Here is a 17,676-nt window from a genome sequence, read left to right on the forward strand (position 1 = left end):
TAGGGTGCGCCACAATGTTAAATTCAGTATTAATGATGTTACTGATCAATTGATGAGGAAAAACAAATTAGGAGCGGGTCACCACCATCTTCATTGCAACGGCGAAAGAGGACCAAACGTATTTCTTATCCGTTTTCAGTTGTAATCATCGTGAAGGAATAACTGTTGTTTTCTTCTTCCAGCTGAAGTCTTTCCACAACGAGCTGCTGTCGGAGCTGGAGAAGAAGGTGGACCTGGACTCGCGCTACCTGACTGTGAGTACAACAACGATTGCGTGTGTTCGTTGGCGCTGGCCGCCATTTTCGATGGATTTACGCGGCAAGGTGGAAATGTTTTGAGGCGACGCTGTTTTGGTGACAGACAGACAAGGAAGGAGAGGACGCCAGAGCGAGAGTGGAGCGGTATCTTTAGAACGAGTGGGCTGCAGCGTGGCCGCGGGCCGGAGGGGGCGACGGGGGATATCGGCTCCATTGTCGTATGATGTGCATTGTCACCAGGATTGCGCCTCCTGTGTGACGTCAGGCTCTCTCTCTCTCACACGCACACAGACGAGAGAGCGCCGGGGGTTCACGAGAGAGGAGGCATTGAAATTTCACAAATGAGGGCTGTAAATCACTTGAGTCATCGAATTGTGTGGAATTGATTATTGGTGAAGCGATGAGGTGCACAACTCGCTGTTGATTCAGTCTCAGCTAGTTTGCTGTCAAATTTAGAAGATTGCGACGTTGGCTTGGAAACAGAAGTTCAGAACATTCACTGAGAGTCTTCTGTCCTGCGTTGCCAAAACTACACACTGATGGAAAGTGAAGGGAGTAAGTTTCCCCAGGCTACAATGAATAGAAAAAAATATTTTTTTAAATATGAAAGATTTTTCACAAATATTGCAAGATATTATAATAATAAAACATAAGTCCCCAAATAAGCCATTTAATGATTATTTACAATAGTTAATATTGCCATAATAGAAAAAATATATATACACACACACACACACGTGTATGTATATGTGTGTATTTATATATTATTTTAATAATTTCCTATTGTAATATTATTTTTAACTATCATTTTTATATCTATTACTGTATCGTTTGGCTAAATAAGAAAGACTGTGCAAAATTCCAGGCACATTTGTGAAGTGAAACCTTTGAAAAATGGCTTTGATGATCTGAGCCGTCTCGTTTGGTGTGGAAATCCAAGGCAATAACATCCATTTGAATCGGAGCGCTGATAACTGCGATGGTATCGTCTCCAACCTTTAACGTGTCTGGAAAAGAGCGAGGAAAAATGCGTTTTACGAGATGAAAAGCCAGCGTGTGCGCCGCTCCCCCTCGTGGCGCATCCCTCATCTCCGCGCTCTCATCCCACGCGGTGACTTAACTCGGGGGGGGTTTACGCCACACACACACACACACGCGCGCGCGCGCAATCAGTCGCTCTCCGCCGAGGTCACGACGTGGGCACGGCAGCGCGTCGCTTAACCCAGCGGGAGGAAGCGTGCCGAAGTTCGTCTCGTCTCTCGATCGCGACAATGAGCGCTCGTTCCAGTTTCGGGGGCTTCAACGCTGTCTGGAACGAGGCGAATACTTTCACAACAGCCTTCCATCAAACTTGGATTCCGAGCCCGACGGAAGACCGACGTTCCCCACGACGCGGCTTCCCTTTCGGGAATTCTCATGTGAAGCGTAAAGAGCGTAGATGGGGCTTATATGCGATTTCATTCGGTTCTCTCATATCGTACCGCAATGTCCGCAATACTTCCGGAAGGTAGCCCATGCAAGGAAACGGAAATGAACCGTTTCTCCACTTGTCTATAGGAAAGACATTATTTTTATTATTATTAACAAATGTTAATTTTAATGTGGAGAGAAAAATGTTGAGAAATTGCAAGACTGCGCAGGGAATTCACATTACAATTCCAACAAGCGGTCGGGAGCCGCACTTTAATTAATCCGTCGTTCAACTTTGGAGATGCAGTTTTGGTTAACAACTGAGATACTTACTGTAACTCCCAGTTGTTTTGACGGGTGAATAGGAGCCATCTATTTCAGGGAGGCTTGTATTTCTTCAAGTGGTTGATGCAGCCGGTGACTAATTGAGTCTACTGAGTGAGGAAAATTTTGTTTTTTGGGCTTTTCTTTTGGTTAACTATCAGGATGACACAAGTGATTCCCTCAAAGTTTTTGCAGGAGTGGGCGTAAACCAAAGGAAATCTGGATTAAGAATTTAAAAAAAAAACAGCAGCCATCAAGACCAAAGAACTGCACAAAAATCAAGAAGAAAGTTGCATGAAAAAGGCGCGACAAATACAGCAAGTAAAAAAAAAATACATAAATACGTACCGTATAAGAGGTAAAAAAAAAAATTATAATTATCACGGGATTTTATTTTTTTTCCCCTTTGTCGAGTGAAATTAATGAAAAACAAACACATTTTTAAAATATAGTGTTTTTTAACATATTAAAGTTAAATAGTACATTTTCAAAATATCTATATTTTTCATTACATAATTATGAATACAGTATATAATTCATGTTTCAGCATTTACAAATTCGCCTATTTTCCGATTTTGGGGGGCAACTTCTGTTATTCACTGAGAAATTCACCCACTTGCTGCATCTGTGCTCATGTCATAGCCGTGTCTAATTGGGGGGGGGGGGGCGTGATATCCCTGCCGCCATCTTGTGGTCGGAAAATCTTTCTGAAGGCTCTGAACTCTTAATTCCTTGGCAGCGGCCAGTATGCTGACGACGCTTCGCGGACGTTGGCCCGAGCTGACGTCACGTCGATCAGCGCTCGTCGTCAACAGTCGCTCAACTAGTTAACGGACCTCGCCCGCCTGGCCCCCCAGGTCCGATCACCAACTTACCCGTCGGCGTCCTCTGCATCCGACCAGTGAGACGTTCCAACACTGCTTTGTGAGCTCTCCGCTGACAATGTTGCTGCGCATCAGCTTTGTGTTACCGCAGGCCCAGTTGCTATAGCAACAAAGACGGTGCAACCCAGGAAATTGTTTTTTTGGGTTTTTTTTTTTTTACCAATAAATAAGTGATTAGGGAGGAAAGGGAATGCTTTAATTTATAAAACCTGAGTATGAAATGCCTGAGACTGAAATGCCTGAGCTGGTTGTTTTCGTCCGTGAATTTTCCAGGCAATGGCAGATTGGGATCAGCGTCATGGAAACACACCTCCTACATAAGCCTGAGTTTTAAAAAAAAAAAAAAATTATTTTGTAGAAATGAGGAAAAAAATGTCTCTGAGTAGTTTGTCTGTCGCCCCAATGAGGCTTGAAATGGCCGCTTCACATGCAAATGTCTCTTTTCAGGCACGGCTTCTTCATGCTTTTTTGTAGGTCTGCTGACAATAGACAAAGTTACCGGTTTTCGTGTTGCTGAGTGAAACCGGCTTTAGGGGCTGAATTTTCGAACAACAACAAAAAATGTTTCACACCATAATAAAGTTTGTCATCACTCAGTTTTATTGTCGTACGTGTTTTTTGTTGTTGTTTTTATTGGACAACTTTAATGGCAACAATGAGACGACATGTCAATTGAACGTCTAACCTGTCTCATATATGTGCTTCAAATTCGGTTTCAATCGGCCAAACGTTTTTGGCCGCTTCATACCAACGCAGCAGACTTCCTGTGTCTTTTTGGGCGTGGCTTCTTCAGACTTTTTTTTCGTGGCTCTGCTCACGGTCGACAAGCCTACCAAACTTCTGAGCCGAGTTTTGTACTGTAACCTGATTGTTTTGTTTTACGCACTTTTAGTTGAGGACATTCCTTGATGCCGAGTTTTGGGTGTCCGCAGGCGGCGCTGAAGAAGTACCAGGTGGAGCACAAGAACAAAGGCGAGAGCCTGGAGAAGTGCCAGGGGGAGCTGAAGAAGCTTCGCCGGAAGAGCCAAGGCAGCAAGAACCCGTCCAAGTACGGCGAGAAGGAGATGCAGGTGAGCGCCCGCGTCGTCGCACGCCACAACGCTTACGTTAAATACGCTTGCGATTTCGATCACGTAAGACCTCCGAAAAGGCTGAACCATTGTTCTGTGGCGACTCGAGAATTTGGTTGAGGTTTACTTCGAGAGATTGTAGGTCTAGTACACTCATCTCATTGATTTTGAATCACAAAGCATGAGAATGAACATTTCAGTGTAATTTTATTGTGTGAACATTTCGCACTTGTGGAGACAAATATTTACTTGGAGTTGTCTGGTTTTGCGTTGTATTGATATCAAAGACCTCTTTGAAAGACTTTTCAACAAAGTTTTTTTTTTTTTAATTCAATTTATTTATTTTTCAAAATTAGCCTCTTAACCTCTTAATTCACATTATCTTTGAATACCCTAAATAAAATACAAATTAATTTCACTAAATTCACAAAAATGTCCGCTTTTGTGTTTGAACTCTTCTTTCAGCATTTTTAGCACTGTGTTCACTCTCAGATTGGACAACAATACTTTATTTTGCAGTAAAAACAACGATTGTATCTAAAAAAAAAAGAAAAAAACTTTCAAGAGTCAGCTGACTCAAGCGAATGAAGCCGTGTTTGCTTTTGGAGTCCTCGTGTTTAAGTAACCTGACAGAGCATTTGAAAGCAAATAACATGTTGATGACTTGAAATTGCTTCAGTCCTGCGCCTTAGCGACAGAGAAAACGCTTGTATAGTTCATATTTACAAGCGTCATGCTCCTACATCCGCGTAAATACTCCACTCGAGGCTTTTCTTTGAGATGAAAATGGCGTGGTGGGAAAGCGGGTCGGGGACTGCGCGCCGCGGGGCCGAGCGAATTGCACGTTCCCGCTCGGAGGTCCGGCAGGGTCTCGGCCAAATCAAAAGCGGCGCCACCCGGCGTTCGTTTCTCCGCCGTCGTTCATGTTGGTGTTTGCAGAGTCAACGCGAAGTCTCGGTCATGCCGTTTCCTCGTCCGATGGCCTGGGTTAAAGTTTCATTCTGAGGTGTCGAAATTGGCAGATGATTTATTTATTTTTTAATGTGTAGCCAAACGTGAGGAATTGGGACAAGGAAAACCACAGTACGGTGATCCCCCGCGAAAAATAACGACTGAGCCTCGTTGTGAAGAGCAAAAATCCACGCGTAATTTAAACGCTTCTAAAGATGTTTAGAATTGCCTATGGGTGCCACTGGGTGGCGCCAAAGCGTTATTTTTCTATTAGGGCTTTGTCTCCATCTTGTGGCGTTTTCGGGCTTTTCAGATAGAGCACAAAAATAGCAGCCAAGTAAGTTTTTCAGTAAACAACAGGATAGGTTAAAAAAAATAAAATAAAATCCCTGAATTGGTGTATTTGTGAGTAGCGAATCACGATTAGGCAGGGGGACCTCTCATCAACTGTTGCTAGGCAGAATCCATGGGGCATAATAATGTATGTTGTGCCAGTGGGGCACTGCTAGACTAGCCCCGGTTGTAAAATCCTCACTGGATGCTGCTCTCTTGTACTCCACAGTCTCCAATTTGCTGCAGCAATCACTTTTCTTGGGCTTGTTTCTTGTTTTTTTTTTTTTGTTTTTGTTGCCCTGAGCTTTTGATTTGAATTATGGAAAATAGCTTCGATGTGCAGAAATATGTACAAAATTAGCCCTAAAATGTAATTAGTGTGGTGACACTACCTGAATAAAATTAGCAAAAAAAATAAGCAAAAACTAATCATTACAAGCACATGAAATCACCTCGTTAAAATATATTTAAAAATAAGTAAACTTGAATTATAACCTGAACAAGATGACAGCGAGTTCAAAAATTAAGGGAAAAAAATAACCTGCACATTACACCAGCTAGTTCAAATGTCCTAAAATAATAATTCTGGTAGACTAAATTTTAACATCATTTTTTTTTTACTATTATTACATTTTAATGATAATAAAACATCCACTTCAAATGCATTAAGTTAAATGGAATATTAAGTACCTTAGTTAAATAAATATATAGTCTGAGAGGCCGTGAGTATTTTCCCCCCAATTCACAACAGGTGTTGCAAAATACAAATATTACAATATTTTCCAAATATATGTTTGGAAGGGAGAAAGGGTGTCGTTTTTGGAGCGCTCGGGGTGACTCAGGAAGTCGAATCGGTTCTTGGGCGGGACTGCCTGACTTGACCTGATCAGGCCGACACGTCGGTGCTAAAGTATGAGCTCGTCGTACAGGGGGGGAAAAACAACAAAACATCTATTTTCATCGTTTATCTGGAGTGTGTTCACTGATCTTATCAGTAGGCGTGTGTGAGAGGAAAAAGTCGACCTTTTTGCGTGACCTGTGACCCCGGTAGGGTGAAATATATAGACTGTGACCAAAACTCATATGGAGGCCAAAGTTCTTCCTCCTCCGTGCAGTTTCGTTTGCAGCGTTATCTTTTTTTCTTTAAAACATTAAAGCAGTCGTATAAAGTCGCTGTCAAAATGCTAAACAGCTCATTATGTGTTAACACCGAGTGGACCGAGGTTACCGGCGCAAAACGGCTGTCGATTTAAAAAAAAAAAAAAAAAAAAAAAAGAATAATAATAATAAAATACATATATATATTTAAAAAGGCCCCCGCACACACTTTGGCATTGACGGTAACTGCGGCAACATGTTCAATAACCTTGGATGCACATCATGAAGAAAGTGTTTGCTGGTGCTGGCGCAGAGCCTTTGTTTTTTGTTTTGTTTTTTTTTGTTTGTTTTTTTGAATGCGCATCCCGGAGCGTTTTCGCCGCGCTTCTTTTGATTCCAAAGAGTGTTGATGATGAAGGAAGAGAGATGTGCGGCTCTTCACGTTGCCGGGGGAATGCTTTTGAAGTCCCGCAAGAAAAGCTGTCGCGAAAGCTCGGAGTTCCTTTATTAGTCCTCCGGGCAAATTCTATTTATTTGGAAGAAGAAAAAAAAAAAAAAACTCGACCTATTGGGACCTACTGAACTCTTGAATGCCCTTTTTCCACTGCAATATACAGTAATCACCTGTTCACTGTTTGTGAACACATCTGTTATCTGCTTATTCACCTATTTGCGTTTTTTGTGTTTTATCTGAGGATACCCCAAAATTGCGCCTAATAGGAAAGTAGTACAGTGCAGGTCCAAGGAGGTATGTTGAAGTAATGCATCTCCACTGAGAGACAAGCTTTGTATGTCGGGGAGGAGCTAAGTTTAGCCTGGGTTGCTATTAAGAGTCTTTGCCGCATGTGCATGTAAATGCACACTTTGGGTTATTATTATTATTACTCCGTTTTTAACAAGACAGCCAGGCTTATTCAAATGTATGTAAGCTATCATCACTCGTTACATCTTTTAAAAAGATCCGGACTTTCCATCTTGAGGCGACGTAATTCCACGCGACTCCCACAGAGTGAGGAAAAGGCGGAAAAGTTTTACGATACTTCTATGACAGTTGATCATTCGAGAGCATGAATACAATTATTCTCAAGCTATTTCCAACGCTAGGTTGGTTAATGAATAAAAAACAACAGACGACATGGGAACAGACCAATAATAGGCTATCGTTTTGTGAAAAAAAATATGAAAGTGACCATATTTGGACATACAGGCTTTCCGCCCAACACCGACAATATTCAGTTGCCCCTGCATTTGATTGTATGTACTGTATATATTGTTAATAACATGAATTTGAAGTCAGAAGGTCACGTAAAATTGTGGCAAGCAAATATTTAAGTTTACTGTACTGTAACTATTGTACAATTAATATGAATGGATTTGGCGAAAAAGAAATGTTTCTAATAGCTGTCAAATGTGAAGGGAAAGATTTCCTGGCAAATTGAAAAGAACAAATCAGTTTAGCAAGATACATCAAGTAGGCTCACTTGATTTGCTTTAGTGGGCCCCATCAAATGATGTCAGGCTGGATATTGCACCCGAGTCTTGATTTTGACACTTGCGCCCTTGAAAATCATCCAAAGCGACGCAGTCGTATGTTTTCCACGCAACATTTCAGCAGTTGTTGTGGCGTTTTTGCTCGATTTGCACGTTGTCTCCGCAAAAGACCGGCAGCAGTGGAGCAGCTTCCTTCCCTGTCGTTGTGACCTTTTGCACGACGCGACATCCTAGCCGCGATGTAACCCGAGTCGACTTCGTCGAGATAACGGCTCGCGTCTCTGCCCGGACTTTTCCCGCGCCGCTAATTGTCTTGGGCTACTTCACTGACCTTAAGAATGCTCCGAGGAAGGGGCCTCTGTGGGTTTTTTTTTTTTTTCTTGAAGAGGATTATTATTTGAGCTGTGCCAGAGTAGACGAGGTCGTAACAAAAAAAAGTGGAGGGGAAAAAAAGCACAGAAAGATGAAAAGGTCATCTGCGGGGCGGCGATAATTTTCATAGCAGAGGCTTTTTTGATGCGACCTCGCTCGCGACTGCTGTTAAATGTGCTCACTGTGGCATTTTTTTTTCACTTTTTTCAGCGCAGTGTGAGTCATAGCCAAAGTAGAAAAGGTTCTTTCACACAGCAGATGAATAAAATGGGGAAAAAAAACGAACAGTGCAAGATTTTTGACTCGTCAGCCTTGTTCGGCATATTTCATAACGGCGCATCACAGCCCAATTTCACTGCTTGAATTTTGGAGGTTGGAAGTGAAAAGGGTTGGGAGCTTTTAATTTGATTGTAACATGTCGAGCAAGAGCGGAATAAGGTCAGGCTGCTCTCAGGAGGAAAATGAATTTGTCATCCGGCCGACGCGGCTCGCCAGTTTTGTGCGCCTAATTTGGCAAACGGCTATTGTTCGTGTTCATTCCGCACCGTTTACATTACGACGCGCTCCGGTCTTTATGCGCCCACACAGCCGAGAGCCACCACAACTTTTTCCATCATTGTGACCTATAACCTTTACAACTTACAATTCATAAATCAATCCCATTCAAACTCATGTTAAATGAGCACACACCTGGCAGCGTTTACAGCGGCTCTGAATGAAGTTCAGATGTTCTAGTAGGCTTTTCCTGACATTTCAATGCGTCACACCTGTTGGCGATGTGGCCGTTTCTGCACGATAGTGGTTCAGACACTTGAAAGTGGCTGTGGATCTTCACCCAGCCTAGCTGATCACGTCCTGGACACATAAATGCCATGTGAGGGGGTTATTTATTTAAATTAGCCCCACTGTTACGTAAAAGTGGGTTAGAAGTGCAGAACTGCTCTCTTACGGACATTTTAAGAAATAGGCAGACAGAAAAAAATGTGCTTGTTTAATTTTCCACTAGCTGGGTGGGCGGCGACCTCCAAAAACTAACTAATTTGTATACAAGCAATAAATAGTCGCTTTTTCTCAATATGTCCCCCTCTCTAAATCACGCCATGAACATAAGCATCAAAATAACTTTCTGTCATACTCCTGCAGCTCCACATGACTGGGATGACCTTTTTTGGGGCTCTTGCCGGGAACTTGCCATGTGCTATTTTTAGAAGAAAAACAAAGTCCAGCAGGATGTCGCTCACATGCGCTCTTGCACCCTTAAAGCCACAGAGAGCATTTTTACCTGAATCTACAAAGGACTATTATTAAGAGCGTCAAGTCAAAATATTTGCATATGGTCGACAAAGACAATTCTTAAATATTAAGAGGAGAAAAGTTGGAAAAGTCTTTTTTTTCTTTTTCTTAAAATATTACCAAAATATTTTCTAACATTTTGAGAAGATGGATGTTTAAAATAAAAGACAGAATTTTACAAGAAACTTCTCACACAATTCACATGAACAAAGTTGTAGTATTATGGGGGGTCCTAATTTTACAAGAATCGTCACAATATTACTGTTGCATTCAAGTTGTTGTGGCAATTTTCACATTCACTTCTGAAAAGAAACTTTGTTCTTGTAATATTGAAATGTATATATATTTTTTATTGCATTGGCTTTTTTTTTTTTCTTTCCCCCCCCCCCCCCCCCAGTGTGGCCCTATAATATAAAACTCCATGGCTGCTGTACAAAAACAAGGAAAAGAAAAAAAGTTTGATTCAAACTGAGCCCATTGAATGTAAATTAAATAAAACTGGCAAATAGTGGCCTTTTATTCCGGCTGATGATGATTCCGGCTGTATATTAAGGCTTTAACATGGTTACGCAAACGGCAAATGAAACTGAACGGCTTGTGTATTTAAAAAAAAAAAAAAAAAAAAAAAAAAGTCTCTGTTTCCACTAATGACAGCGAATGTCTTTGGGTACGAGCGCCTACCGATTATTTGTGACTCCGGGCCGCGGGCCGCCGCCGCCACCTCACAGTGGCGTTGACGCGTTCTCGTGTGTCCGCCCCCTCCCCCGCAGTTCGTGGAGACCATCAGCAGCAAGCAGACCGAGCTGGACACCTTCATCGCCGACGGCTACAAGACGGCCTTGTCCGAGGAGCGTCGCAGGTACTGCTTCCTGGTGGACCGCCAGTGCGCCGTGGCCAAGAACAGCAGCGCCTACCACGGCAAGGTTAGCCCTTTAAAGCCATACACACTCAAAGTCGCAGATACTGCAGTAGAATGCGAGGATGGCGACTCCAAGTGGGCAATAATAATACCTGCACCTCGCAAGCACGTTTTGGTGTTTAATAATGCGAAATACATTTTTAGCTGATGTACTCGATTAGTCAATGGGATAACGGTAGAATCATTTAGTAAATCACTTGCTATCAAAGCACATCAGGTGATGTCTAATTAAAAGACACGTTAGCTACAAGCCCTCATAGGGCCTCTTCATTTTAAAAAGCCATTAGGACTGGAGACAAAGTCTGCGGTTATCTGGCGCCATAAAACCACTATTGCACCTTTGAGCATTGGGCCACAATGCTGAATGGACATCGGCGGCGGGGTTACAAATCAAGGCCGGAGTTGATCTTGAAAAATGTATTTTATTTATTTATATATCGATGCTGACATTTGAAGTGAAGAACCCATTTAATCTGCCTCCCGGGATTGCTGGTGGGTGTGAACTGTCGGGCTTGAAGATGCCACTAGACGAGCAATGTGTGTGTGTGTGTGTGTGTGTGTGTGTGTGTGTGTGTGTGTGTGTGCGTGCGTGCGCGCTGCATCAATACGGAGTCTCGTCATTAATCGGGACGTGGGCGTCTGCGTGGGATGACTTGAAAGAAAGCAAACCTCCCTAAGGGTGCCCAGTGTGGTTTTATACGAGTGCGCAATGACGGAGAAAGGAGGACAAATTCACACGAGGAGGGAGCGGTAATAATGCATCAAAAAAAAGTTCCGCAAAGATGCCTGGCTGTGAGTTGCTAGCGTGGGCTGCTCGGGTGCCTGTTGGCCCACGCGGGCTCTTTTTATAAGCGTGCAAAGGGTCAAGGATGCACACCGAGAAGAAACATTTGTGGACCAAGTGTTTATTTCAGTGACTGCAGTCTTTACCAAGGTTTTTTTCCTCTGTGTCACACGTGAGCCGTGTGCCATAAGCTTGCCTTATTTTTCAGCTACAGGTTGTGTTTGGATTCAGACCATCTTTTAAGTACAGTAAGTTCCGCTTATCAGAAGCCAACACTAATCTGTGCATCCAACAAAACTCACTGCAGTTCTGCTTATTTTTGGCTTAAACATGATCGCAGGGGTTCTGCATCCGTGGGGGGGGGGATGCGGGATGCAGGATGCGGGTGATTCTGCGTAAAAATGACTACCTGACAGGATTTCAGAGAGTGAAGTCTGGTGGCTTGGAAGAGGCTACGGATCTTCACCAGCCTCGCCGATCATTTCATGGGTTGAGAAACTCAATGCTGTTATGTAACAAACAGTAGGGTAGAAATGCAGAATAGGTCACACCCATTTTCAGAACGAAGCAGATCACAGTTCACTTGGTCATTTGTGAGAGCAGTCGTCGAAACCACCTGGAGCACCTCTTCTAAGGCGTTCTCGGTCTGGTTCCAAACAAACTGGCAAACTGGGAAAACTTGATCCGCTCCAACTAGAAAATGATCCAATCAGGTTGGACCTGAAAAGGAACCAAGTTTGCAAAACCCTCAACTGATACGGACCACCAAAAGCGAACTATAGGTGTGATGCTGTCTTAACCATCTTTGGACAAAGGTCTTGGAATCAGATTAATCAGTCAGAGATTGGACTCGACTCTTTAGTTGACCATACATCCATTTTCTCACACTTATTCTGTTCAGGATCATGGGTGAGTCTACCCAGGTTGACTTCGGGAAAAAGTCTATTCCCAGGATCGGTCGGCAGTCACTCACAGGGCACATTTAGAGACAAACAACCACTCAACCCGACAATCGTACAAGATCGACCTCTATCCGGGAGTCAACCGATCAGGGATAGGACCAGACTCCTTCGTAAAGCATTCATCCATTTTTCTACCACTTATCATGTTTTGGATCTTAAACTGGATTTTATCCCAGCAGACTGTGGGATGCGAGTCGGCGGTGAAATCTGGACTGGTTGCCGTTCAATCACAAGGCACGCATGGAGACGACAATCATTCACATTTGCAGCAGAGTTAACCACAACACTATAGTGACTTGAAAGCCCGCGAATGCATCCTTAGACTCTATTTACAAAAGTCTTGAAGTCGAGAATCCCGAGTTGACCATCCAGCCACCGATGAGCTGACGTGTGTATCCCAGGAGACTTTTTGTGAGACCCGGGCGTACACCCTCGAAGGGTTCCTAGGCCATTCACCCTCACATCAAGCATGTTTTTGGACTGCGTTAGTGCAACATCAACCATGGCAAGCATACCAAGATCCAAACCCAGAATCGTAGTTAATCATGAACCTTAATTCAGCATTTTACCATATATTATAATTTGATGCTTTCAACTATATGGGACCAGTTTTTAAAAGACCCTCTTTCTGTTCATCTGAATAAATTGACAAACATTCCCACACATATTCTAAAATCTTCCCAGAAAAGTGGACGCTTGTCTAGTTTCACCTTCTAAATGTGTTACATTTAGTCCTCGACACACCTTACCCTTATCGTAAGGTTCGTCCCTTCCTCGTCCTTCCAGGGTAAAGACCTTCTGACCCAGAAGATCCCAGTGTGGCAACAGGCCTGTTCAGACCCCAACAAGCTCCCAGAGAGGGCCATGCTCCTGGCCCAGCAGATGGGCTCGGCCACCATGAGCGGCACGAGCCCCCTGCACACTTCCAAATCCAACCTGGTCATCTCTGACCCCATCCCCGGAGCTCAGCCCCTTCCTGTGCCCCCTGAGCTGGCCGTGTTCATGGGCAGTGGCCTCGGGCACCAGGCGGTGAGTTTACATTGCCGTTCGGTCATTCCGTCATTCCGAGGATTCACACGTTCTCCTGAGTCACATTGACTGCTTTGTTTGTTTCATTGCAGAGGCTGATGGGCCCCGACGGCATGTCCATGGTCAACGGGACAACAGGAGTCCACGGTGAGGAATACTGGACAGATGGGGGGAACCTATCCCAAGTCAGGCCTTCGTCTCCGCAGACCCAAGCGCAGGTGCAGTCCCAGGCTCAGCCCCAGAGACAGGTCAGCGACGTCTACTCCAACACCCTCCCTGTTCGCAGGCCAGCCCCCGCCAAGAACAAGAACCCAGTGGGTAAGATATCGGATAACGCCAATACGCCACCGACCGACTACAGTAAACCTCCGCTATTCGTCGGGTTTAGGGACTGAGCCTTGCCGGCAATTTAAAAAAAAAAAAAACGCGAGTAATTGGCGTCCCCCCTAAAAATGTTTGTGATAGTCTATATAAATAGTAAATACAACGCACGCTATGATCCCATCCATCCAGTTTCTCTGTCGCTTATGCTCACTAGGGTCGTGGATGATCTGGAGACTATTCCAGCTGACTTTGGGCGAGAGGCAGGGTAAAGCCTCCAACTGGTTGCCAACCAATCCCAGCACTACGATCCAAAACACTCTCTCGTAATGTAAAGGGAGGAAAATAGCTTCGGTATGTTGCAGTTGGTGGGATAGCAGTGACTCAACCAGTAAGGACTTGTCTTGGGGATTAGGTTTGAGATTGTAAATAAGGATTTGTCTTGGGGATTAGGTTTGAGACCCGCTGTTGACTGACATCATATACAGACCAAAATCTTAACGGTTGTCACAGGGGTTCCTGTTACCTACCTAAGGACTACCAAGGCCAAAAATAACATAGCTTTGTATATTATGGGAATGTGTTTACTTGTACTTAATGGAGATCACGTCTCTGACCGCCGTGGCTGTGCGCCCTCTTCTCAGGTGAGACACGGACCCTCCCCAGGTCCAGCTCCATGGCGGCGGGCCTGGAGAAGAACGGACGCTCCCGCGTGCAGGCCATCTTTTCGCACGCCGCCGGCGACAATGGCACGCTGCTCAGCTTCTCCGAGGGTGACGTCATCACCCTGCTTGTGCCCGAGGCCCGTGACGGCTGGCACTACGGCGAGAACGAGAAGAACAAAATGTAACACGGTCGCGTTCCAGACCATTCTAGAGTTGTTTGTCTCGTGTTAATGACAAGTTGTGTGATTCTTGTAAGCAGGCGTGGCTGGTTCCCGTTCTCCTACACACGAGTGCTGCCCGAGACCGACAGCGAGAAGCTCAAAGTGAAGTAAGCAGCGGCGACTCGGACAGTCCAGCAGATGGCGATAATTTTCCCCCCCTTCCCCCATTTTGTATTTTATATTAAATCCAGAACAGGGATTCATTTACAAAAATGCATATAAATAAACCTCTCATAATCCATTTAGTGTTTTTGGTGTCTGTAGCCTCTTTCACACCGTTTTCACCCGTGACTTTCGAATGAAAGTGAGATATGTACTGTGTGACGAATAAAATATGTCAGGCGGCGTCCTACCTTTCCGCGATTTGCTTTCACGCGGCCGCTGTTCTGCGTCTGATACTACCTACCTCCAAAGCTAGCAAATTCTCATGTCCACTTATCCCTCCCCAATTCTGTATCGGTGTTGTTGACATAGAAGTCAGACCAGGAGGAGAAGAACAAGGTGGAACATTCCTGGCTTTAGTAAAACGTGCGTGACTTCTTCTTTCTGTTCTGGTGTCATTTAAACAGTTCAAATGGGCGTGGCTGGCAATTTGGTTTTTGGTTTATGGCTGGGGCAGTTGTGATTGAGCCCCATGAACTCTGCCTAGCAACAAGTGACCAGGAAAAGTAATCCAAACTTCTTCTTTTTCACCTATTTAGGCTGCTATTTCTGCTTAGTAGCTTTAAAAAAAATAATAAAAATAAATAAAAATTGTAACTTAATTTAACCTGAAGTTTAGTCTCACCTCAAATTTTGGCTAGCAACACAAAGTAAAAAAATGAGGGAGTGACTGCTTGTAACTCGGATGACTCGTAAATTGTTGCACTCGCGCGTTTAGGTACTACATCAACAATTTGTTGTCCATGTGGTTTAGTATATTAGAAGACAAAATACTAAAGGCGGTAAAAGTCCAATCATTTTCCCGGTCTGAAGTGGCTTTGCCACAATGTATTCCATTTCAAGCAAGCGTTTAGTGGGCTCATTTATGGCGAGCTACGGTCTGAGGCTTTTCTCCTCCTGTGTGGCCAGCCTGCATCACGGCAAGAGTAGCAGCACGGGCAACCTGCTGGAGAGCGACGCGTCCCTGCCCACGCCCGACTACGGCCTGACCGCCCGACTGTTGGCGCAGAGTCTCGCGCAGACCCGCCCGAGGCCCTACAGCATGGCAGGCTTTGGCACTCAGGTAGGGGACAAGTCCACACGAGTCGTCAGTGAATGCATCATCTCTCCATTTATTATTGGAGTGAAGTCTTCCTTGCTGTGTGTTGACACCTGGCGGTAAATTGATGTCACATTTTATTATTTTTTTTGTCTTTCAGCCTGCCATTGAGGATTATGATGGTCGCTTTGCCACAAGGTCAGTGTCTTTTGCAGCCTGATCCGTGACTAATACAACTTAGAAATAAATGTTGCTCTTTTTTTTTGTGGGGGGGGGGGGGGGGGTGTAATCAAAACAGGAGATGATGAATCGGTTTCTTTTGCGTTTCTAGACCCAAAAAAACAAACAACTAAACTAAAACGCCAACGTCAGCGGACATGCTAATTAGCTCATTTCAATGCTACTAAAGGTAGCTTTCTCAGTCTTAGTTTTGCATGGAATATTAGACTTGAAAAAAAATGTATCTTCTCTAATTTAGTGTAATATTTCAATGTGATATCGTGCTCTTGTTTATTGCACATTGGTAAATAGTTATAAAATTACTGTTAAAACCAAGTGAATATTGTATGTTGGTACAAATATTGTAGAAAATGGTAGCTATTATTTGACATTTACTGATTCATTTTATTCAAATATTACCTTAAACTCAATGCTGTTTTACAAAATAAAATTAAGATTTTTTTTTATATCACTTTTTTTTTTCTTAATTGATATACAAATAAATCAGTGGACTAAATATATATATTTAAGAATGGGATTCCCTAAAACCAACTATACGAAATAAAAATAAAAAATTGACGTTTATATAGCTATGATCATGACTCATAAAGCCACTTCAAGCAATTTAACAAGCGAATTAGGCTCAGAACCCACCGGAATAACTTAAAAATAATAATAATAATTTGTGGTGGCACTTTGAAATTGTTCCTTTTGTTGAATGCATCTTTTTTCCTCTTTTCTGTCCCTTGCTCATGCGTTTTATCACTTTCTCGGTAGCTGTTTTGAATAAATGATCGCGCCGGAATATCTCACTGTTCCTGTGACAGTCAACATGTTTCTGTTGTATGTGTTTGTGGGGGGTTCGTGCGAGGAGACGCCTTATATGAGCGTCGTAAAGCTTTTGCCCATCACTGCTTGTTAGTCTGGACTCCTGTCTGCTGTCATTTTGTTTTTACGGGTGACACCGTCCCTAAAAAAAAAAATAATAATAATAATCATCAAACGCTAATCTTCGCTAAGCCGAGATGACTTGATGATTTCCTCTCTGAAAACATCGCAGTGAGGAAATGTCAAGTCCGGTCTCGGCCCTGACTTATCAAGTTGGGCAGCTTGGAGTTGCAGAATCCCAAACGTCTCCCGAACAGCGTCCCGCCTTCTCGTGTGTCCTGTCCTGTCTGTCTCTGGCCATTTCTCTCTCTGAGTGTGTCCGACCTGGCAAGCTTCCTTCTCTCTTTGTTCCACAGTGACAGTCCTGATGGCAAATTGATTTCGACTGTGTGACAACACACATTGTGACAGACGCAGACAGCTGCGGATAGCACAGGGGCCTCCTTTCCTTTCCTTTCCTTTCCTTTCCTTTCCTTTCCTTCCTTCCTTCCTTCCTTCCTTCCTTCCTCCCTCCCTCCCCCCTGTCTCTCCTCCTACTTCCGCCTCCACACACACTCCTTCAGCGAGTGGACGAGGCCGGTCTCATCCCTGCTTTCTGTCCTCTCTTCCTCCCTCGCGTCGGCCGTCCCGGGTGCTGCTGCTGCCTCGCTGCTGCTGCCTCGCTGCTGGCTGCCTGGCGGTGTCGCTGTCGGGACGGTAGCGGTTGGTGGGTGGAGGATTGCGTTGAGAGCCGGGGCGGGGCCTACCTGCTCGGCGTGCAGCGATACGGACTCTGAGCAACGGCAGTCGCGTGTGGAGAGACTGCCGTTGCTCGCCAGCTTTGTCCCCCCATGCATGTACACGGTTGTGTCTTTTTTGTGGCACTTAGGGAAAAAAAAAATACATATATATATATATATATATATATATATATATATATGAAAAAAAACAACCGTACAAGTGCCAAAAGACTTGTGGGGGCCGGGGTGGCCTTTCTTTACGTGA

The 17,676-nt window shown here is 44.0% G+C and overlaps 1 protein-coding gene across 5 annotated transcripts in view; it reads left to right on the top strand.

The window, feature by feature from the left end:
- baiap2a (BAR/IMD domain containing adaptor protein 2a) overlaps positions 1-17,676 on the top strand; it is a 58,390-nt gene that overhangs the window by 32,446 nt on the left and 8,268 nt on the right. For 4 of the 5 annotated variants that reach the window (XM_061701624.1, XM_061701625.1, XM_061701626.1 and 1 more), the window contains exons 5-14: positions 183-254; positions 3,808-3,945; positions 10,254-10,406; positions 12,935-13,177; positions 13,270-13,495; positions 13,716-13,766; positions 14,143-14,344; positions 14,423-14,491; positions 15,456-15,609; positions 15,746-15,783. In XM_061701624.1, coding sequence (XP_061557608.1) covers positions 183-254; positions 3,808-3,945; positions 10,254-10,406; positions 12,935-13,177; positions 13,270-13,495; positions 13,716-13,766; positions 14,143-14,344; positions 14,423-14,491; positions 15,456-15,609; positions 15,746-15,783 — 1,346 coding nt within the window. The remainder of the gene's footprint in view (positions 1-182; positions 255-3,807; positions 3,946-10,253; positions 10,407-12,934; positions 13,178-13,269; positions 13,496-13,715; positions 13,767-14,142; positions 14,345-14,422; positions 14,492-15,455; positions 15,610-15,745; positions 15,784-17,676) is intronic. The other variant, XM_061701627.1, reaches the window with a different exon arrangement.

This window comes from Phycodurus eques, chromosome 16 (genome assembly GCF_024500275.1).
Source record: "Phycodurus eques isolate BA_2022a chromosome 16, UOR_Pequ_1.1, whole genome shotgun sequence".
Lineage (NCBI taxonomy): Eukaryota > Metazoa > Chordata > Actinopteri > Syngnathiformes > Syngnathidae > Phycodurus > Phycodurus eques.